This window comes from Seriola aureovittata, chromosome 19 (genome assembly GCF_021018895.1).
Source record: "Seriola aureovittata isolate HTS-2021-v1 ecotype China chromosome 19, ASM2101889v1, whole genome shotgun sequence".
Lineage (NCBI taxonomy): Eukaryota > Metazoa > Chordata > Actinopteri > Carangiformes > Carangidae > Seriola > Seriola aureovittata.
The window spans coordinates 16,217,372-16,242,212 of NC_079382.1; the positions used below are offsets into that span (position 1 = coordinate 16,217,372).

Genomic DNA, 24,841 nt, shown 5'->3' on the forward strand with positions numbered 1-24,841 from the left:
CCGCACCGCCCCACCCCAGAGCCCCGCAGCACCAGAGCTGGGGAGGTGTGTGTGTGTATGTGTGTGTGTGTGTGTGTGTGTGTGTGTGTGTGTGGGGTGGGGGGGGGCCTTGGGGGGGTGAGTGGATGCGTCCTGGGTCTCAGGTTGTGTGTATGTTTGTGGAGCTGTGAGCATATGTGCATCTATCTAAGCCTGAGTAAGTATGTGTGTGTGTGTGTGTGTGTGCGTGCGCGTGTGTTTGTGTCTTACTTTGTACTGCGTAGACGTTCCTGCATTTCTGCATATGCGTGTCTGTCGATCTGTCATTTCGCAAGTCTGCATTTGTGTTGTGTGTTTTGGCACGTGTGTGTGTGTGTGTGTGTGTGTGTGTGTGTGTGTGTGTGTCACTAAACCGCTGACAAGCAACAAGAATCCTGCTTGTCAGACACGACTGCTGAAACAGTCTGCTATCACACCCCTCACCTGCTCCGCGAGGAAACTGATGCAGACAGTTATGGATGGTGCAAATGAGACTTGCAAGTGCGAAGCATGTCCTTAAAAAACGCACATGGGTGATTGTATGTGTGAGGGAAACATTCATATGAATGATCACAATGCACGTGTGGGTATGTATATGACTCTGTATATGTGTGTGTGTGTGTGTGTGTGTGTGTGTGTGTGTGAGCGAGAGAGAATACCATGCCAGTTGGCTAAGCAGCAGGTGTTTCTGTAGTTACCTGTAGGTAGGTGATTCTGTTCTGGACCAGATCTGACAGGTCTTTAGCCTCCTTCATTCTCCACTCGCCCACTCCGTCCGCCTGGCTGAGGTAGTACAAGTCTGTCATGATGGACCTGCAGACACGCATACATTTCAAACCTTTAATTATTTATGCACACATATGTTCACGTTCAAATATCCAGCTGAATACATACACAGATTGATGCACTGTTGATCATGTGTGTCTTTGTCATGTTTGTGCAAAAAAACAAAACAAAAACAAACAGCATCTTCTCCAGATGTGGCCATTAATAACTGCAGACAACGAACAGGGGCTCGCCAGTACTTTTTCTTCAGCATCAGTGCGAAGTGAAAACCGTTGCCCCCGACTGCCAATTATAAACACAAGGTTCATATTCAAACAGCTGTAAGGTAATGTGTGTACATTCTCAAGAATGATGAATAACCTTGCCTTGTAAAGCAAAGCACTTAGTTCCCATAGCAGCCATTCAGACGGATGCAAATTAATGATCACCATGCAAATAAAAGGGCAGCTTGGTGGGAAACCAAGGACAGAGAGACTGCTAAACCAGTGCTTGTATTTACTGCACTGACCCTGGCAGTTACAATCTGTGTGTGTGTGTGTGTGTGTAGGTGTGTGTGTAGGTGTTAGATCAGGACGAAAACACACAAAACTATTCACAGGTTTTCAGCCAGACATACTGTTTATACAGACACATAAACACACTCAGAAACATACACAGACACATTCCAAATCCTGTGTTTGGATTAAATAAGGTCAATTAAGATTCATAGTGAAGAAGACAAAAATGTTTCCTTGAACATAAATATTTATACTGTGAGATGACAGAAATCTGTCAACCGCCTGAGATGTTTTCAAGCTGTTTATGTAGGTCTCCATAGATACACTTGGGTCCCGACAACTGAAACTCAAACCAACTCAAGTAGGATCGGGTCAAAATGATATGAATTGCCGTCGGTCTCAGGTCCTTGTGTGTGGAAAAAAACACATGCTTGGCGGTCCATCGAGATGCTACAGGTCTCTTATTTTGAAATTTAATTTATTTGATTTTGGGTTCAGGTAGGTTTTCCAGGGGTCCTTTTCAGATGGGCTCCAAAATCCCATGAAGACCTTTAATCTGTGGTTGCACCAGAACATCCAGACCATATCACTCAACAATACTGAGTTTACAGGATTTTTGCATGAATGTGATAAAATACCTTGATTTGTTCAGTTATTTAACAGACCTCGCCACCTGGGCAGTGGCTCTATAAACGGTTTCTACTGTGACAGAAGATTTTTTATCAACATAGTCCACCCCTACTTGAATATGCAAACGAGTTATGTTGACATGATCTTGACTAAGTGATCTTGCATATTTTATACATCTCGCATTACGGATCTGCAGCTCTTGCCTGTGACCCTATTTCTGTCCAGACAGGAAGCCTCATCTTCAAATCAGTGCAGACATGCAGACACAGAATGAATGAACTTCAGCCTCTGTGTGACCTCCTGTACAGAAATGTTCATCCACTAAAGTTTATTGTTACGCTGCAGTAAACCTATGAACTGTGATCTGTGTTTCTCCGGCAGGTAGACTGTGAAGCTAACTCCCAAGCCTACAAAAACCTTTGACAAGCAGCATATGCTAACAGTATGCTGCGTGTTAAACATTACCGAGGCTCAACATGCTTGCAGGATATTTATAGAAAAAGTGTCGTTTCTGTCACGCCCACTGATGATGACAACGTCTTTCTGGTTGTTTATCCTTTATTTTGGATTAAGTCTGCCATCTGCAAGCCTCTGACAGCGAATGTTTGTACGTGTCACACACTGCCAAATTTTGTGACCATCCACTTACAAACATGCCCAAGAGCTCTGATATATGCAGTGAAGGGCAGATGCAAACGCATCACACACTCACATACACACACACACACACACACTTATGCAAGCTTAATTTATTACTCACTTCTTTGACCCAAATCAGTCACATCCTGTGTGACTTAGAGTTCTTTTGCATATATTCAGTAGTGCATGCAAAGATACACACACGCACACGCATACACATACACACACACGCACGCACAAAGCAGACAAATGTACTACATCCCATTTCAACAGTGCTTCACGGTGAATAGTGCCTTTCTCTACAACTAAGACAGTATCATTACTCATTGACCCATTTTGAAGCTGGAACCACAGTGTGTGATGGATGTCAAACTCTCCTCCAGCAGCGCACAGGGGAGTCATCACCGACCCTCTGTGGGAAGGAAAAGCAAACCTGGCTGGCCGCAACACTTAACAAGAAGGAATCAACAGACAAGCGCCGAGGGATTTGGCAGCGCGACAGGGGAACACCACACGTCCGTGACGTCCTGCATATGTGTCAGGGGGTGTGCTCTTGTGTGTGTGTGTGTGTGTGTGTGTGTGTGTGTGTGTGTATTCATATAAAATATGTGCGGTCCTGTGGGCTTCCCCAGTGCTTCTCATTGTCTCATGCTGCAGACGTTGAGGCTGCAGCCGCTGGTCTTGGCAGCAGTGCACGAGAGAGTTTCAGGTTTACATTACAGCATGAATATCAGCAAAAAGAGAGGAAAGACAAGTCATTCTTTTACTGGCTTACAGCCCTGTAGTGTACTGTTCTATGACATAACATGGGACATTTGGTAAGCACTGTTTACTCAGTTTGCCTTGCACTACTTATGAAACAGCAGCACCATATTTACTACCCTACACATTCTGTTTTATGATCGTGTTGAGTTGAACTTTGACAGTAATTCATTTTCAGTATGGTTCCTGTTTTTTTCTCTCTTTAGTTTAGTGTATTTATTCTAGTTTCTGTTGTAGGTTTTTAGTAAGGCTTTTATTTTCTAAAAGTATACTAATACAAGTCCAGACTACACACTGCATTTGTTTGCAGCGTGTACTGTGCACTACACCTTATAATTACCTCAATATTGCAAACAAAAGTCACTAAAAAAGACGTTCTGCCCATGTCTTGATCTTGTTTTTTAAGCAGATCAGATCAAGTGGATTATTGTAGTTGACAAAACAACTTTCTTTTTTTTTTGCCCGGTTGTCATGGATATGTACATGTTCATAGCTCCAAATTTTTCTAAGCACTTAAAGTAACTTTTAATCTTGAAACAACTCAGTTCCAGTGTTTCACTGAGTCTTGGCATGAAGACACATTGGGCTCTATTTTAACGATCCAAAGCGCATGGTTTGAAGCACGTGGTGCCAGTACGTTTAGGGGCGTGTCCATGTCACTTGTGCTGTTTTAACGATGGAAAAAACAGTCTCTGCGTCAGGCGCATGGCTCAAAAAGGTTGTACTTAATCTGTTAATTATTCTTGGGAGTGTTTCGGGCATAACATCTAATAAACCAATCTAAGTGTCATTGTCTCCCATTCCCTTTAAAAGCCAGGTGCTCGTGCACCTTGACGTATTGCTATTATAAAGGCGCAGCTCTACAGTGACGGAAAAGCACAAATCACAACGTTAGAAATGTTTTGTTATATGATGAAAAGTGTAAACACATCTTATGAACCTGTGGTGGACAAATGAGAAACATTGTGGTGGATTTACCAAGTAGTAAGAAAAGAAGATTCTCTGCAGAGCCTCGTGCAAGAGACAAGGTTACATGACATTATACAACACACAGCATGTCACAAAGAAGCTCTGACCTTCTGACCTTGTTTTTCCGTTCAGCGCCCATGTTTTTTTAATAGCAAATGCACTTGCGCCTATCTGTGTGTACCATGGGCGTGCTGGTCTTTAAATGAGGTGTGGTCAGGTGCATTGTTGGCACATTGCCATCATGAGATAGTGGAAAAAGCAGGGTGTACTTAAAGTTTTTTACTTCAGTGTATGTTACTGATACACTGGTGCCAGTGTTGTGATACATAGTTGTGTAGGTGCAGACATGTTAATTTCCTGTTGGACACACTGGAACTTTGTTTTCTGGCATATCTCTATGAACTTTCACACTGTTCCATTCCCCTGTCCATAAAACTTTCTGAAACTGAAATCTCTTCATAATGCATTTTTTTTTAATGTGCTACATTTTTATTTTACATGGGCAATTTTGGAGACAAGGAACTTACCTTCCTCTTGAGCAGAATTTTAATGAAGGAGCAGTGCATTTTTTGGAGTCAAACATTTTATTGCTCTTTCCACCTCTGGCCCTATCTGTGCTGGCTCTCCCAGCCTTCGCCTGCAGCACATACAAAGAAATCTGAGGGGCTCAGGATGAAAGCGAATACATGTAGAAGTCTGACACTGTGTGTGTGTGTGTGTGTGTGTGTACACATGCATGTCTGTGTGCACAGGGTGAGGAATCAGTCTTTGGAAAGCTGCTTAGGCAACGACTAAGACAATGGGCCATGTAAGCCACTCCACCAGGATTACAAAGAACCACTTGGCTAAGTGACAACAGGACTTTCTTCATTCAGCCGTGTGGAAGCCTGGCACCATCCAGATGACACAGAGGGTGTGTCTGTGACCTGTGCCCTTTGCTCCTCAGCAAACACTGCAAGTGTTGCTTTCAAGTCCTCGTCCTAGAAAATGTTAGATTTTCAACGTTTGACATCAGCAGTGGGCAGTGCCAGGAAACAGAAGCCTCTGACTCTTGAATCAACACTGAATGCATTACCAAGGAAGTACTAACAAAGATCCAATACACTGATATTTGTATTACAAGGATCCTGAGCTAATTCTTACACAGAAAGACCAACAATATCCATATACAGCTGCAACTAATGATTATGTTCAATATCAATTAAGCTGATGATTGTTTTTGCTACTTTGGCTCCAAAAGTTTACTCGAACGATTCATCAACATTTTCCATATCTGATGTATTTAATTTGAATTATTTTAAGTTCTGAGGGTCGATCATATAATCATTTCAACTCTATATTTATCCATTTTCCACACTGCTTATTCTGCTCAGCTTCACGGGAGCCTGGAATCTATCGCAGCGTGCACTGGACACGAGGGAGGGCACAACCAGAGACAGTTCAGAGAGGAGACGGGAAAGATCCCCTATACAGAAGGTACCGCATTACAGGCAGCACCAATGGGACACAGTTCCGGTCTCCTAAGTGGGCGTTGTCCGTCTACGCCTCCCACACAAGCCAAGGCAACTGGTATGAAATGTGACTGTCGCTAATATTAAAATCTATCCCTATCTAGATATCCCCCTCTGCATCCTTTGGGAAAGAAAAGACAGAAATGTTTTTCTTGTTATTACAGCCTGTTGCTGCACAAAGCTCAGGCATTTTTAACACTCACTGATGGATTACTTGTCCCTGCCAAAATAATAAAACAATAGATAGTACAACACTGATACAGTACACATTTGCGCCTTTCTTGCCGCTGTTTTTATCTATTAACAGCATCTAATCAACCCAGTACAAAGTCATATCACTTTAATAGGCTAATACTATCTGTTTTCTCCTCCAAAATACTTAAATAATGACGACATATAACGATAGCAATTGTTAAGCAATGACACAAGCTTTATGTAAGTTTAATCCATGGTTTCACATAAGTAAGTCGATCAAAATATCAATCAATCAATCAAAATAACTGGTTCACCTAAACGTCTGGTTATCGGTTGGCAAACGATGCCGGCAGCTGCCAGATAGAGAGAGTATGGCACTGAGACAGAGGCAGGTCTCGAATAAAGTTAATTTTTCTCCTGATCTGTTGATCTGAAAAATGTCATATTGATGTCAGAATGTTCCGAAGACGTGTGGCTTGTGAAAAATGGGTCCAATAGTTATTGCGGTGACTATGGAGTGAAAAAATCGGTCATAATCTGTGATTTGTTCATTTCTCCCATTGGAATCAATAGACTCAGACCTGCTTCTGTTCTCCTGAAAGGGCGGGGAGGTGGAGAAACCCACGTATCACAGATACAGGAAATAATCGGAAATGAACCGACTCGTTTCTCTACTGTTTCTGGAGACAGTGCACTTAAGAATCATTCCCTGTATCTGTGTCACATGGGTTTCGCCACTGCCCCGCCCCTTCTGGAGACCGGCGGCAGGACGTGAGACTATTCACTCCAGGGGGAGAAGTGAATGTGAGCACAGAATATGATCAATTATTTCGCCCCCCCCCACAGACACCGAAGTAAATACTGGACCCATTTTCCACAAGCTTCGTTTCTTTTGAACATTCTGACACCAACCTGGCGTTTTTCAGACAGACAAATCAGGAGAAAATTAACTCCGCTCGAGACCTGCCTGTGTCTCAGCAACACAACACACTGTATATCTGGTCTGGTTTCACTGCTGCAGTGCTGCCGACGTTTCCAACTTCCAATTTTAAAAGGATTTATAAGTGAAAACTATTAATCTTAACTTAAAACTGAATTAAAACTTCGCTTAACAATACAGTAACAGTATACTTATTATTATTCAACTGTTTTTTAAATCGAAAAATAGAATATTATTAGACTGATATCATCTTCTACTGAGTTGATCAAATAAAAACGAGCAGCAAAGTAAGGTGCAAATTTGTACTGCATCTAGTGTTCTACTGTTTTATATCGTATTATTTTCACATGAATGATCAAAAGTACATCTATTAGCAGTAAAAATGCTTTAAAAAAGCTTTATGCAGCAAAAAGCTGTAACAACCGGAACAACATGTCTGTCTTTTCTATTCTTAATGATGCAGACGGGTAAGTAATAAATGACCTTTTACTGTCATGACCACGCCCACTCAGGAGACAGGAAGTTAATACCATTTCATAGAGTTGGTGCAGCTCCTAATGGGTCATCTTTGTAACAGTGTATCTTTGGTACATCCAACAACAACGGGTCTGTCACGCAGATGTGTTTGTTGTTCCAGTTCCAGTTTCACTTTACAACCATTCAACCAGAAGGAGGTAGAGGTCTTACAAACAAAAAGCTAATATATGTGCCTAGTATACCACCGGACTGATCAGTTAGCTTAGCTTAGCTTAGCATAAAGACTGGAAACATCTGTTTGAAAACATGGGGTTATGTGCTGAACTGTGCAACCCGGTGCTTTAACGTTCGTTTTTTGTTCAGACTAAACAGTACAGTGTATCGAATTATACAGTAACGTGTTAATTAGTTACTGTATATCTTGTTTGTTTTGCTCAAACTACTGTCACACTAATGTCGAACTATTCCTTTATGGAGTGAGCGCTGGGATATATAATTTTGCTAATGTTAAATATGGTCAGACGGACACACTCATACTAACTTTCACGCCTCGGGGATATTCAGACTGTGGGCGGAAACCTTCACAGACAACAAGCAGGCGCCACAGGGAAAGGCTCCACCAGCCAGGTCTGCTTTACCTTCCTGCTGCGAGATGACACTGGTTTCCCACAAACACTTGTGGAACATTTTGACATTTCTGCTTTTGAACTTTTTTCTCATGTTTTCAAGTAAACATCGGCCCACCTCTCCTGGTGTCCCAGGTCCTGCAGGAGTGTGTCGGCGTACTTCTGCCTCTCGCTGGGCTCGACGTTGGCCAATTTCTTCACCTCGCTGCGAACAAAGTACCAGAACTCCTTAACACCGTTCTCCACCCTTCTCCGCAGCTCCTCCTGAGTGGGACCGGGGCCTGCAAGTGGGGGGGGGGGGGGATAACAGCTCACAACTAAATGTCACAAAGATACACGGCTTGTGTAACATTTGACACACAGGTAAGATCAAAAACAATGAACCGGGTAGGAAGGGACACTAGAGGATTAGATGATGCGAGACTAAATAGGCTATAATGGCACAAAGCAAGGTTTCGGCGTAACCATGAAAATGTTCCTTTCCATACTTTGTCCCTCGGTGTTGCTTTGACCTCATTAAGGAGCACTTGATCACAGTTTTTTGTGTCTCATGTGTTCTCTCACACAGTCCTAACAACAGGAAGGAACTCTACACCCAACCTGAGCCAAACAATGTGGAGTAACCCACATGGATAGCACAGCTGCCTGCTCTGGTTTCTGTGGAGAGAAACAACAACAAAAAAGAAAAAAAAAATCGAGGGAAGGACAGCCTCGAGCAGGAGGAGAAGAAGGTGGTGGTAAAGAGGGAAAATTGCTTTTTTTTTTCTTCACTTTCCTATCTTGCACTCTCTCTTCTTCCCTCACTCCCTCCCTTGGTGGAAAAAAAAAAAAAGCTGGAGGGTATTTTTAGCTTTTTCTTCCCCTGCGGCAAGATGGAAAGGCTGACCCTGTGCTGCCCTCCACGCTCACATGTCCTTCTTTATTTTCTCTCAGTCTGTCTCTTTTCTCTCTCCTCTCTCTCTCTCCCTTTCTGCCATCGGGGCATTCACTCTGCTTCCACTTCATTCACACATTTCCCCACTCGCCCAACAGCTTTCCTGCCCCTCTGACCGCTGCTTATAGTGGCAAAAGCACACGTAACCCTGCCCATCCCACGGTACGCCTCTGTCATCATCGTTGCTGAGCTGCAGCAGGTTTAACACTGGACTAGACTTGAGATTCCCGCTGCAGGCGAAAGCTCACAAGAGAGCTGCTGACTGGTTTCATCCCAAATATAGTCAACCCCCAGCACCTTCAAAATCAATCCTTTCATATGTCCAAGCTCGGTGCCAAATCCTTCCCCACAACTTTTTCTTTTTCAGGCGTCTCTGCCCTGCTTACCATCTCCGGTGAGCTTCTGGAAGCTGTGGATCTTCTGTTTGGCTCTGGTTAGCTGGTCCTCCAGGGAGCGCAGTCTCCCTGCGGCCAGGGACCCGGCTTCTGCCTGACCCTCTGGTATCCTTTGGGAGGGAGAGACACAAGGAGGGGGTTGTGATGGGTGAGCACGGGAGCGTGTCTACATTGATAGAAGCAAGAGAGCGCAAACATATTCTTCTCTGCAGAAATATTCTGCTGAAATTGTTAAACTGGGTCCCAGTAAACAAACAAACAAACAAAAAAATGAATGTGATAAACTTGTACTCAGTGCAGTGCTGCAAGAAATAATTATTTTCATTATCAACAAAGCTTTTGATGTTTTAATTACTCAATTAAGTAAAAACAATGACGACAAATCATGCCCATCATAACTTTCTAAAACCCAAGTTGACATCTTCAACTCGCTCATTTTGCCTGAATAACAAAATCCCATAAACATGAAATTTTCAATGACAGAACAGAGTAAATCCTAACATGTGACCAGCTGTTTGCCGGTCTGACATGCTAAACTGCTTGAAGCAAACAAACTATCATCAAAATTGCTGTAACTAACTGGATCCCTTGTAAACAAAACTGTTATTAGCTTTATTCAGTTTGCTGTAGCAGAGCTATGGATGAACTAGCTTGAGACAGACACCATTCAAAACTGACCGTATTGTATAGACTTCAATATCAACCTTTCCAACCACTGATTGGATACACACCACTTGCTTGGCTGGATTTAGTCTTTGCTTGTGATTTGAAATCTGGTAAAAAACAAACAAACAAACAAAAAAAAAAAAAACACACATGGTGGCTGTTACTGTGCAAATATTGTGAAATTCCTCTTCAACTGAAATCAGTCGCTGTACAAATCTGTGGAGAAATACTGCAGGCCACACATTTGTAGTTGAGTTTTGCTTCATTTTACATCGGCATCACCTTGTTGTAATAGTTGTTGACAAGGTGCAGGAGTGTTGAGAAGAAGTGTTCAGCATCTAAACATTCACTGACGAGTCCGGTATGCATCTTGACTCGGGTGACGTGGTTCTCATTTGGACGTTCCTAGACTTAAAAGCCTGGCATCCTTTCCTGCTCACCACTGAAAATTCTATTTCATTTGCTGAGACACCACAGTGCAGCCTCCCGGAGCCCTGTCCTGGTTTATTTATTTTGAGCTCCAGATCAAAATACTGCATCATTTTCCATGTCTCTTAAGTCTAGCCTATCTACTTCTCTGACCATACACCCGAGCTCTTTACAACATCCACTGAACCGTCTCTGTGCTGAATGTCACTGAGATGCCATTATTTTGGTGACTTTGACTGGAAAAAAAAAAAATGTACCAAAGTAGAAATATAACCACACACACACACACACACACACACACACACACACACACACACACACACACACACACACACACACACACACACACACACACACACACACACACACACACACACACACACACACACACACCACAACTACATAAAAACAATCCAAGTGCAGCAAATAGATTAAATATAATTTGTTGCTGTACTTCCACAATTTATCAGTAGCTATGCTGGAAATCCCCTCTTGATTATTGCACAGAATGTACGCTGCATTAGCGGTGCAGTAGCCATGGTGACCACTTCTTCTTCTGTCTTAGACATTGTAAAGAGGAGCTGACAAGACAAAACATATAGATCACAGACAACCGATGCGCTCCTCGTCACTGAGCTGCACAGCAACTCGTCTTCAGGGTTTCTGCAGCTTTTTTTTGATTAAATGTGAACATGCATGACAGATGTGAGCATTGTACTCACTTGGCTTTGTAAATTTACAGCCCAAAAGCTTAATTGTTCATTATAGCTGAAACGATGTTCCTGCAGCTTTTCAGTCCATTTAATCTAGCAACATAAGCTAATCTGTTAAAATTGAATGTTTTCTTTTTTAGTCAATTATAGTTGAAAGATATAAATAAGCATTTCCCCACCGCTGTGTCAAACTATGAACTATGAATAACCACTGCATGCATGTAATGAAGACACAAATGAGCAATCTGACATGACCGGAACACAGAGTTCGAATCAGCCAAGGAGAAAAAAAGCACTGCCACTGACATTAAACCGTATCAGTTCCTCTACATAAAACTATTAAAAATGGAATATGTTTGAATGCACAGGGGCATTGGTGGAGTGCTGCAAAGGCCATGTTAATGAGTCATCAAGGCATGCAAACTCAATTTGCTCCCTGAGTGAGGAACATCAGTCGCTGGCAGGCATAAAGATGAGACTTTTAAAGTTGCAACAGCCCTTCTTGCTGCACAGCTCCCCCTTCACTGTTCAAGCCCCGGCCCCTGAGAAGCTCTGGCCTCTCACTTCACTGAGCACTAACTGAGCATTGTGCTTCAAAGCCATGGAAATAAACTGAGGAGGAAAGGGAGGATATTTTAACCCCCTCCATTATGTAACCGTGTGATGGACAAGGATAAACCTTTCTGTATGGATATTTATATGTATGTCTTAAATTCACGCTTTTCTTTTTCTTTTTTTTTTTTCCTTTGTGAAACCCGTGGTGTTCCCATTTCAGCTGTCTGACACATCTTTTGAAATAAGACCCAGGTGCATTTCCTTTCCTAGTATCAACTCTACTTTCTATTCTCACAGCTAAGTCTGTTCAAACAATATTCAACAAGATCTCCCAAAAGCCACACCCTAACCTGCTTGTTACACCATTGTACAGGAAGTAGGACTAATTCCTCAGTGACATCATTTCCCAGGGGTTTTAAGTGCTGCTAAAACTGTATTATAAAGCAACATGATATCTCCTTGAACAAGGAAGAAGAAATAGGCCAGCGCTGCACAGGCTAATGAGAAGAGACATGGTACAGAGGTTAGCTAACATGTTCCAAAGAGACATAAACTGCTGAGACACAGTGCTGGTGCAGGAAAAACACAAGCATCCCCGACCAAGATATGCAGATATAAAATATATCCAAACACTCAGCGGTATCAAAACCCACAGACACACACACACACACACACACACAGGAAGGAGGAAAACACCATACACAAACACACAATTGATCCCTGACGGTATCTCTAGAGGACCTGAAGCGGAGACTAGACAAGGCAGCTGGATTCAACAGCGTCTTAATCAAACGATACAGGAGAGGTAACAGATGAGAAAAACTCTGACTCCGGGGGAGGCGGGGCGGGGCGGGAAGGTGTGCGAGAGATACTGCGGAGTGAAAGACAAGCTATGAAAGCAAGGGGTGATGAGCCCCACCGGCGCTAAGCACTGAGCCGGAAAGCAGGTGAGGTTCAGCATGCAACCCAGTTTCCTCTGAAATGCTGCCCCAGCTGTCGCTCCGCCGGCTCCCGCCCCTGCACCCGGTAACCATGGAGTTCACAGGGTGATCAGAGCCGGGCGGAGCAGATTGAACGGCGGGGGCCTAGGTGGAACTGCGACGCATACATATTTCCATGGTAAGATTTAATATACTCTGGTTGACTTCAAAAGGAAAACCTGCGCGGAGCTGGGAAACCATACATATGGATGCTGATGTAAAGTGTTCTGTTCTGGGAGGTGTAGATGAAAGGAGACTACATTAACGCAATTTGCCTTTATATTGAGACGGAACTTTGTTTTACTGTTCCTATACTCTGCATGTATATACACATGTGTGAGCGTTTGCACACTGTGATGCGTCTAACACTTGACTGGCATGCTCCAGCCTTTCCTGGGAACTCACCGTGTGCTACACCAAACCACTTGACTCCAATAAGTCAAGCTAATAAACCACAGGAATGTGGCAGTGGGAAAAAGGCAAGTAAACAATATGATTGAGTGGAAAAGTCTGGTATGACCATGAAAACCTTTTACTACTGGTCCGAACTGGTTTGGAAGACCAGTGAGGAATCCTAAGTTTGAGGAAATAATAATAGGAAAAATGAGATAGCTGTGTTTATTGTCTGAGTGTATCTGTTGTGTTCTCTCTGCATCATATCAAATCAATTAATCTTGTCGTCTCTATGTCTCCTTCCTTTTGCTGTGTCCATGTTACATGTCCAACAGTGTAATTCCAAGTAAACCAATTGTGAACGGTGCATTCTTTGCTTCGCATGCTTCGACGCCTCAGTACATCCAGAGCGAGCCAGCTCCGCTCTGAGCCCTACTTGACAGAGATGTCCTGACCACAGACAGCTCCCACAATGGGGCTAGTGTGCGTGTGGCAGTAGAACCTTCCCTCGCCAGGCCTGGGTGACGGCCAGGTCGATGGGAGCTCAGGTCTAGAAGCGGCGGCAGCATCTGTTTAGTGGGGGCCCGGACTGGGCTAAAACCATTACAGGATAAATGAGTCCTCTCACTGTTTTATCTTCCACGCGAGCGGACAGTGGCCTCGTTCCATCCAAACCACACGCCTGCGTTTACAGTTCTAATTTACATTTGTGTGCAGCTTGAAAGACAGGGACCCAAATGAGGTAGACATATGCAAAAAAGTAGCATGTGTAGACAAGATGATGCGAGCTACTGTAGCTGGAAGCAAACTATAAAACTATAAAAAGGAGAGTAAGTGAGGTCTAACAGTCAATGGACTGCACCATTAAAAGACTATTCCACTGAAGCATGGAAAAAGAATTCGTATCAATCTTGCCCTCTTCTCTATCTGTCCTAGATCCGGGTCACATGATACGGATACGGTACATGCAAATAATTCTTTGCATCAGTTTTCACATGCAGGGCAGTTTCAGCCGGGTGGAATGAAACAGCAGCTCTGGGTCAGCTCAAACAGTGCTAAGCAGTTGACTGACTGAAGAACAGTGTGCTGCACGGCCTTTTACCACCTAGTTTTTGATGGTATTGTACAAGGTCAAACACTCTCATCACGTTGGTGCTGAACCGGGCTGAAATTACATGTAAAACAGATTAGTGCGAGGACTGTGGAACCCGCGACTCTCCTCATCCCCTCAGCTCTCATTTTCCATTTCCTCCTTTGCTGCTCTTTACTTAGTGCAGTCCTCATGCCATCCATCACGCTCCCCTCCTCTTCTCATCCTCTGAGCCCCCCCCTCCACCCCAATTCCTCTGTTGGCATGGCTGGGGGGGTGGGGGGGTGGAGATCGATCAGGTCCTCATCGCTCAGCCCAGCTGTCAGTCTCACCCCTCGCTCCCTCCGATGTCACACCATCAGGCTGGCGCGTGTCATTGTCTCCGCAGCAGTCGCGGCTTTGCGCCCGAGGTGACTGACAGCTGCAGAGAGGGCGGAGCCAGACAGACCGGGGCGAATCGACCTCGTGCTCACCTCTCATTAATGCTGCTGGGTGATTGGTAGGTTGGCACGCTGCCTTTCACTCAAAACACTCCACGGATGGCGCGAATGACTGAGTCGCTGGAGTGAATCTGTAGGCCGGCCAGGTGATAACTAATTTGAGTCCAACTCATTGATTGATAGATGAATTCATTTCAGATGACAATTCCAATCGGCGAATTGTGGCGAGTTCAGCAAAAACAGGCAAAACACGATCAGCAGTGTGTGAAGAATCCATAGAGCGGGGTGAATGACTAAATATCTTCATCTTCTCGGTGACGCTACAGAAATTTGCAATTTCTGATCAAGAAAATCAATATCCTGCACAAACTGCATCAGCATGGCAATCACTCTCTAACGTAAAGTGAATGAGACACTGTAAACAAGGTGCCTTCCAATATATAATGAATGCAGAGCAATGACTTACACATCCATCTTGTGCTGCTCCGGTGCGATGACACTAACCAAGTTAAACCGTACTCTGAGCTATAAATCAGCGTCGATGCAGTGGGTTGGTGCTGTGCAACAGGTCCGCACAAAGGTGTAATAATGTCAGTTTTATTGGTTTAAATCTCTGTAAGGCCTCTCATAAAAAATGAATGCACTAATGCAAAGGTTAGGTGCTTTAGATAAAACCTTTATTATCGCATGTCAATGGGGTGCTCGCAAAAAAAAAAGCTGTTTCTGTTTCTTGTAAAACATTCAGAGGTTCCTGTTCTCAGCCCAAAATCTGCACAGTGCGTACTTCAGTGAATTGAGTTAAGTTGAGCTAGTCGATCAGTAAGCTAGTGAGTTGTTACACAGTCAGTCAGTCTGTGACAACCTGCAGGCTGGAGTCTGGCTTAGCGCCATGCCTCTGTCAGCAGTTTGGCGGTGAGGCAGAGGAAGAGGAGGGAGCTGAGGAAGGAGCGAAACGAGGAACGGAGAAGGGAGGGGCTGGGGCAGGAATGATGGGCAGCTCACTAACAGCCTTTTTGCGTCTATTAGGGCTCCAGTGTAAGGATATGAGACACTACAGGGGGTGGTGGTGGTGGTGGAGTTCTCTCCTGGGCCTGTATCTGACCAACGCACACACACACATGCACAGAGGCACAAAACTGAACAGAGGACAGACCGACTCCTGTCTGTGTCGATAGCTCATAGAGCTTAACCTCAGCAAGCCAGTCGCCTGCTTTTGGCTTGCTGTGGCGGATACTTAGCTGAAGCTTAGAGGGACTTGAGAAGAAACAGTAGCGTTGCCCCAGTAAACAACTGTGGAGGCCTCGGTCCCAGATCAACAACCAAACTCAATAACAAGCAACAAGCGTGCAGTGTGTCGGGGACCCATCTGGACAGTGGTCGACTGAAAGCTGCACTTGTTTTTTATGCCATGAATTCCACCTTTGTTTTTGAGCCAATTTTGAATAATTACAAAAGCAAGGGATTTAATCAGGGACCAGCTGTCTGAAGCAACGTGCGCGTGTGCGTTTTTATGTTTGTGTGAGCCGATGAGGGCCCTGCATCAAAGTGAATCGGGATATCACAGGAGGAGCAGCGATGGCAACATCTGAGGCTCGAGTTCCCGGTTAATATGGCGCACACCAGGACACACTGCCGCATTCCCTGCACACGCACCCGTGTGCAGACCCAGTGCTTATGTGTAAAGAGAAACACTGTCGGCGTGTGGAGATAAGAGCACAGCCATCTGTCTCTCTGTTGCACATAGCTTGAACGTGTGAAAGATGCTGTGTGGTTAATGGGCTCGTACAATGTGCTATTGTCTGCCAAAATAACACAATAAAATCTGGTGAAGTGTGTGAAAGTCAATCCATCCGTCTGTCTGTCACGCGCAGTGTCTCTGACACTACTCATCAGCTTTTGATGAACCTCCGCAGCATCATTTGTTTAAGAAGCTGATTTAATCGGATGTTGATTACATTTTCACAAAAACTAAAGAAACAATCATCTCACTGCTACATTGGGCCACTTGTAAAATTATTCTGATAGGGCTACCAGGGAGCCAGAGGCTGTACTTAATTGCTGGACTTTGCAGAAACTTAAGGTAATGATACGTTGCACCACAGCATTTTAAGATTTTCAAAAACAAAAGTATACTGACCAGGCAAGCGAAAGAGGTGAATTACATTTGTTTGCTCAACTGTGTTTTGTGCAGTTATAACAAAAAACTTTGATGTAACATCGACTGGTGCAAGTAGAACCTGCGAATACAAATCAAAACTGAAAAAAAATATTCTTCTTGCATTTACCACCCTGCTGAATTTGGCTAAAATATCTGAGCACCAATTGTCTAACAAGGAGAACAACACTATAGTTTGTCCACTACATTACTTTCACTTTTATTTAAGTGTGTAGGTCATCATTATAATGATGTTTAATCACCTGGATGAGGTGTTTAGATGCTGTGATACTAGTCTTCAGTATTCAGGTAAGGGCTTATCCACACTAGAACATGATTTTACACATGCAACCACATAAACACGTGTGCATGTAAACACACTTGTTTTAAGAAGTGTGTGAGAAGTGCTGGTGTTGTCACACACGAGCAGCTTGCTGTTACCTGAGCGATTCGGCCATGCGCCGCAGGTCTTCATTCTGCTGCTTGAGCCGCTCCAGCTTGGCCAGGATCTTGGAGAGCTCCCGGCTGGACCGCTCCGGGTGCTCGCTGTCTCTCACCAAGTGACCACCGATGTAGAAGAGGAGCGTGCCCCAGGCCAACAGCACCAGGGTAATCCAACGCCACGAACCCGCCCAGGGCCGCATGGTTCAACCACGCCCACCCGTAAATGCCTCTTGGTGTGCCTGTACACCCACCGACCCGCCGGCCTGCCTGCCGGATGTGCGCGCACACTCTGTGCCCCGTCACCACAAGTGCCACAGCGCCAACCTCGGCATCGGCATCTCTGCAGGGATGGTAGACAGTGAACGGCAGGTGAGGGCGGTGCGTGTGTTTGTGGCTCAGGAGTGTTAAAAGAAAAGGCAGCGGGTGTTTCTCCAGAAATCAGCTAGCCTCCCCTGTGTGTGCTAAAGCATGGCTAGCATGCTCAGAAGTATTGTCCCGATTGGTGGATTGGTGTCTTCTCCCCGCCACCCAGCTCCGTGTTGACCAGTCTGTCCCACACTGTGTCTTGCTGTTTCCTAACAGTCCCACTGGATTCTTTTATTACAGCTGCATCCTGTTGAAACACAGAAAGACTGGGGTTAGTTAAGCTTATTGCACAAAGTTTTCTCTTGCAAATACTTTATGATCTTGCAGGTCAGACAGAAGCAAATTAGAACCGTTCAGGGGCCGGGACAGTAAGACAGCTTGACAAATATCACGAAGCACGAGACATGCCTCATATAGCGCCACACAGAAGCGGAGAGCGCAGAACAGGGCAGACGGACAGACAGAAACAGCCGAGATGCTGCTGACTGGTCCCGACATAACCCTGTCTCAGCAGCCTACAGGATTGATCAGCATGACACTGCAATTTGCATTTACATAGTGATGTGCAGTCCCTGAGCTATGCTGCACTGCTGTCGAGGCAGGACAGGGATGTTCCACTTTCCACGTCCTGCCTGCTTGCACATTACATTACACACTCACACACACACACTTACAGCAGCTACCACACAAACAAGAACACATCTTTTATTTCCTCCAGACCCCACACCGCATCCTTGACCACAGCCTACCACAACACATCCCCAACACACACTCTCTCTCTCTCACTCTCTCACTCAAAGCCCCGACAGTTAATGGATTCGTTTGGAGACTACTAAATCCCACAAAGTTTTCCCAGAGCGCCCCCCCAACCCCCTCTTCCTCCTTCCCAAGTGTCCGCTGCCGTTCCCCGTAGCCCCCGTGACAGAATGCAACATTGTCAAGGTGATACAGTGAGCCCGATGGAGCACAGAGAAGGAAAAAAAATAAATCCTAGATCATCACTTCTCTTCATCCCAAAGCAGTGGGGGAGACGGAGATGGACGCGTGCCGGGTTTATGAAGCAACCTTCACTGTCAACTCCCCCCAACAAAGCCCTGCCACGCAACTGAGACTAGTCGTGTGATGAGATGAAGACTGGCAGGTGTGTGTGTGTGTTTGTGTGTATGCTATCATCTCTGCGTGTGTAGCCGAGCACACTGGAATTATGCCAAGCATCTTAAGACTTTATGTGAGTGGTGGTGGTGGTGGTGGGCGGGGGTTGATTGACATGTCGCGGTGTCTCTGGAGTTTCTGCCTGTGAGCGTTTGAGACTAGAGGAAAGTGTTCCTGCTGGGGTTCGCCTGGCAGCACAGGAGTAGGTTAACAGTAACTCATCATGTTTACCGTGGCAGGATGGTTGATATGTCGGACATGAAACGTAAAGCTGTAAAAGCGCCGCAGACTGTTCACGCTTTCACTGCTGCACACCGCCCAGGAATCGCAGCGGCTGTGATCGCCGGATGAAACAATGAGGGCGCGAACTTCCTCTCCTTCATTTCTTATTGAATGATGTGGGATTAGTGGAATCTGTGCAGACGTTCCTTCCCCGTCAGTGCGCCTGTTGTGACTAACCCAGGTTGACACAGGGTTGCTCCTCTTTATGCATGCAGCACGAGGATGTGCTGAGCTGTGTTTTATTATGGAAAATAAGAGCTGCGAGGGGGTAGCACTCCACCAGCTAATGCACGACTGGGACTTTACTAAAAAGTCTGGCTGCAACAACTCTTGTCACTGTGTTTGAGGAGCCATAATGAGGTTTGTGTTCAGCAGACTAAAACTGATAAATATAAAATTGTTGGATGAGGCGAGCCACTGCCGCCAAATAGGATATGGGAGATTTTGGAGATAACACTTCTCGTTAGTTGTGCTTACACTTGAAAGTCAACCCAAGCTAAAATATATTACAGGTGTATTAATAGAACTTTGGGGAAATTAACATGGACGACTTGGACTTAATGGTCTACCTGGGACACTGTGACATCAGTCAAGGTAATTGAGGTAAAAGCTTACCCTTGCTATGCACCTAACTATAACAAAGACCATATATCTTACATGTAAAAGTCTATTTACTGTATATGAACAGCACTAAAACAGCTGTATAGTGTCCTCTGTGGCTTTGAAGGGATTGGTCCAAAGTCTGAGAAAATAACCCTCATGGTATTGTCAGGTTTATCTGGAGTTAGGCAACAGATTGCAAATATTTGACAGAAAACCTACAATTCAAAAGGCAGGGAAGGGCTAATAAAACATTCTGTTGAATTGCATTATGGGAATTGTAGCATCCAGCCTGACTCAACGTCAGGATTTCTCACCCTCCGCTCCTTTCATTTGGACTGTTTTGACTTTTTCCTTTTCTTCATTTTTCTTCCCCCAACTTCATGGAAGAGCCACACTAGATTGAGGGATAAGGTACTCCTTTAATAGCCTTAAAATAAAATGTTAGCATAATATCATCTGCAAGGTCAAAAGAAAAAAAAAAAAAAGATCAGCATAATTAGATGTAAGAGACCAAGCACATTGGAAAAACACCTCTGTCACACTTAAGGTCATAAATGTGGGTTCTGGTTGTAGGAAATGGCGATGGAGTCTGCTGATCTCACAGTTGGTGAATGTGTTACACAGGCTAGCACCATTTATAGCAAAAGCAAACTCACCCTACTGTTTGAGTCTGAGTTGTAGAACAGCGTGAGCTAATCTGGTCACATTACTGGGAGCACACGGTGGGTAGAGGTCAGGTAACAGAACCTGGGATCAACCACTTGCAATTGAACAATCATCATTAAAAGAGGTGTACTCCACCTCAGAGCGTACAAACCCTGAAGGATTATCGGTTAATTCTGTTTGAAAGTGAAAGTCATCTTTACTAACTGCACACAATGGTGATTATGAAATCCAGTCAATGGCTTCAGAAAATGAGTGAAAAAAGTCTTACTGTTCATTTTCAACATGCCTTTCAGCTTAGCCTTGGCTGTGATGAAGTGGCAAAGAAGCAGAGAAACACACAGCGGCTTCAGATTGCTGTGTTTTAGAAGTGAAAGGATGGAGACATCTTTTGAGTCCTGTGTCAGTAGGATGTGGTCTGATTAAAGAGAAAATGATACTCTACTATTTATTCTGCTGATGAAGTCTGACAGTGTAATATTCCAGCTGAGATATAACGCAGTGTGAGCCCCGCGCTCAAGATTTCTGCATTTTCTCCAACCTCACAGATCTGCCCTCGAGTTGCCACGAACAGGACGCTACATAAATAATGGAAATTATAATAATGTCACTTAAATAAAAAAAAAAAAAGTTCCCCACTGTGGCACAATCATTTCTAAGTCGGACTGTGTGACAGATATGCTGACAGTGGGGTTTTAGAGATGTTAGTCATATAGTGCCTCTTTTTTAATTCTGCTTTCTTCCACCAAGCCCCTCCTGTTATCCTCCGAGTAAAGTGGAATATGATTGCGAGGACAAAATTAAATATGTGTCTGCTTACTCTTTAATGTGCAGTCCTCCTACTTTATCAGTGGAGGGAACAAGTGGGCCTTTGCCGTTCATAATGGAAGCACTCATCTGCACCACCTACACACTCTTCGCTCCCCAAATCTTCCTCTCAACCTTGTGTTTCAAACATCATCATTCATCGTCAGTGCCCTTCACCTTGCTGTCACGGCAACCGAGCGGGCTCGGGCCGGTAAAGGCTGGAGTGGTGCGTGTGGAACCACGGGGGCAAACTGTCACCGCTGTCACAAAATGCCCCAGCGCTGCAGCAACACGCAGGAGCCCGAGGGGTCAGCGGAGATGACCTGTTTCCAGTCCTGCTGGTGAGCCTACAACGTGACTCAGGCCGCAGCAGAGGTCATCTATCAGCGGGCTCCGGTCTGCAGGCAGTTAGCACCGCGATGAGGTCCACCACTGAATTATGCATGGAGCTTGGCTAAGGACCGCTTCTATTACACCAACACGACCACTGCTGCTCGAGGACAACCAGAAGGGAGCCCCGTGGGGCACATGCAGCAGGGTGTGGTACATGTTATGGCATGTAGCGTTGCAGCAGAGATAGAACGCATGTGTCTGGAAACAGACAGGTAGGATGGAGATCAGGCACAAACGCGAAGCAGCTTTGAAACAAAAATAGAAAAACTGTTTACACATCTATAGCTGTGATGCAGAAACCTCTATTTGACGGATGTACCCGAATGTGACCTACGACTGGATGGCAGATGCGTTTTAGAAAATTTGAATTTTCCACTCCAGCATATCACCAGCATGAGGCCCGATGAGTACAATGCAGAGAGCAGCTTGCAGGTGTCTGAACTACAGAAAGGCAGCAAGAGAAACATCAACTCCAACTGTGGCGGCAAATTTTAACCATTATTTATCCAGGGATGTTTCGCTGAGCAAGCTGTTCTTGAGAAACAGCCTTCTTTGTAGCCGTAAAAGTACACTCATTTCACCCTGACGGTTGCACAGTGCAGCCAGAGTTTCCTGTCAATGGTCACTGAGCTGCTTTTCTGGTTATTTTCTCAGCTGGTCTGGAGGTCCGAGCCAGCGACCTCTCAGCCTCTAGCCTGGTTCCCAAGAGAGAGATCACACTGGTACACAGAGTGGACACATTTTAAATATAAGAACCGTATCCACACATGAGACACTTAGTGGTGGATCCGACACAAGACAGAAAAAATGTCAGTGGGTGACACTTGTATTTATACTTGTATTTTTGACCTGTATCTATTCCAAAAAGAAGCAGCGACAAGAGAGAACACCACAAATGCTTCAGGAAAGAACGACTGCGACCTGAAAAGTTTGCTACCCTGTTCCCTTCCATTCGCAATAAAAAAAAAAGTCACCATTAAATTTTGAGAGTGACTCTGATTTTTTTTCTTTTCTTCTCCTCATCAATATGAATATCAGCAAACATCTGACTCACTCAGAAGCAGAGTGCACCCACCACCAACGCTCCCTTTTTGCTTCTCAGTTGGCTCAAAGCCGAGATGCGGAGACTCCCTCAGCTTTTTGGGGCGCCCCCAGTGTTTTCTATGCACGTGTGTGCCCATGAGTGGGTGGGTGTGTGTGTGTGTGTGGAAGCTGCATGCACACATGCACACACAGACCGACAGACAGAACACACACCCTGACACACATACAGGAGAGTGGTGAATATTTCATGAGCTGCTGTTTACTTCACAACAATTCTAAGCTGAATGTGCAGGAATCCATTAACTTAGGCTAAATAGCAGAGCGAAAGCCTGGCGTGGGGACAAGCGTGGCGAAAGAGAAGAAAACAGATGGCGAGCCGGGAGAGTAAAGGGCATGACGCACAAAGTTAACTGCGATGGGTTTTAATACATACACACAGAAAGGCCCGCGGCTAACACCTAGTGCGCCGAGGTCATGTCGTCAGAATTGTTTATGGGAATTTGGGGCGTTTAACATCCGGAGGGACAGTTTAGGTTTTACAATTACAGAGGAATTACACACGGTGAGCTTTTAAGGGCTGATTCTGACATTCTTTTAGAGCCTTTAAATGTGACTGTTTTTAGGTAAAATAAATAAGTTTAACTCACATAGAATGAAGAATTACACGTGTATTACTGGCATAGAGAAGGATTCTTTAAGACAACATGATGACCATCATAAAAACAGGAAATATTTACAGAAAAAGCAACAACAATCAGACGTCAGTTGGTTTTGTTAGAGTGATTAATTGTAAAATTCACACCACTAAAATACAATATGAACTACAGTAGGCCTTGCCTTCTCAGCTTATCCTGTTGCCAAATCTCAGAGAGGGACCTTATGTCAAAACGCAATTTTAAAAGCTGCTGTTATTTTCAGTTTACATGATGCAGATTCCTAACCTGTGTTTAATCAAATCACCACAACAAATTCAAACTTGTTGAACAAACTGGGAACTTTGAGGCCACAGGATACAAACACACTGCACAAAAGACAGTAGTTAGGGAGTCAACAGGGGCCACAGAGCAACTTTCTCCCCAGGAGCCACCTAACATGTCGATTCGTCCAAGAAACTGCCAGTGTAACAATCCGACTCTAATGGAGACTTGGTGTAATTTGGACAGGGTTACCAGAGAGTATAAGAATCAAACTGTTTGTCAGCTCTTTTCAAAGGGGGTCTTGTATTCAAAGAGTCACACACTTTCGTCATCGAGCACCAACCATCTGAGCAGTTCCCTCCACCTTAGCGGCGCGAAAGGCAGCCCCACCTCATCGCAACTTTGGGATTAAGTCTCGCAGAAGTGGCTAAAGGTCTCAGAGAAGTTGCAGCCACGCAGCCGCTGAGCCCGCTGTAGCTTGGCATTCAGTATCAGAGCTGAGCACACAGCCTCTCCTTCAAGGTTATCTCTGTGGAGAATTCGCTGACAGCAGGATGCACGCGCACGTGCATTTAACACGTGCACATGCACTCACACGGTGACACAAAGATAGGTACCCCGCACATGCATGCACATGCACACACACACACACACACACACACACACACACACACACACACACAAACATAACAGCACGCAACACTCTGGCTCTGGGTGCGGCTTGTTTGTGCCAGTGGTTTATGCAAACAAGTTTTTAATTGGGATGGAGGGACATGTGATTAGCAGTAAAAAGGCACCAATCGTTCCTCTGTTTTTATTACTTTTTACGTCCAAATAAAAAACGTGGACCTGGGGGGAGTGGGGGGGCCCACCTGCCAACCCAATCTGTCTCCTGACGAGTGAGGGCGGATCTCAGGGGCTGAGACGCGGTCAAGGACGGCGATGTAAATTCACCATGTCAGTGAGGGTGATGAACTAGCTTTGCATCGGTGTGTGTGTGAGTGTGTGAGTGAGTGTGTTTGAGAGAGAACGGAAAAGAGCAAGAGTCAATGCCATTCAGGCAGGTGCATGTATCGTGCCTGGAGCAGAAAGGACATTAAGTGTCAAGAGTGTGTGTGTGTGTGTGTGTGTGTGAGAGTTAGAGTGAGGGTTTATTTGGAGATGGGAGGGGTGCAAGAACTAAGCATCATGACCAACTTATCATTTTATGCGCAGCAGTGTTGAGCAACACAATGGTCTGAGACAGCCAGACCGCGCACTGCTGCGAGGAACCTTCACCGCTATTATTTGTGAGAAACAGAAAAGGAGAAACTCAAGGTCCGTGTTATCCATCTACCTTGAGCTCTATTGCTTCTCAGATCCGCACACAG

General features: G+C 44.9%; 1 protein-coding gene across 2 annotated transcripts in view; it reads right to left on the reverse strand.

Moving 5' to 3' along the window:
• fut8b (fucosyltransferase 8b (alpha (1,6) fucosyltransferase)) overlaps positions 1-24,841 on the reverse strand; it is an 85,935-nt gene that overhangs the window by 22,793 nt on the left and 38,301 nt on the right. For both annotated transcript variants that reach the window (XM_056405199.1, XM_056405200.1), the window contains exons 2-5: positions 17,242-17,857; positions 9,371-9,489; positions 8,169-8,331; positions 717-831 (exon numbers count right to left, since the gene is read on the reverse strand). In XM_056405199.1, coding sequence (XP_056261174.1) covers positions 717-831; positions 8,169-8,331; positions 9,371-9,489; positions 17,242-17,444 — 600 coding nt within the window. In that variant the 5' untranslated portion in view covers positions 17,445-17,857. The remainder of the gene's footprint in view (positions 1-716; positions 832-8,168; positions 8,332-9,370; positions 9,490-17,241; positions 17,858-24,841) is intronic.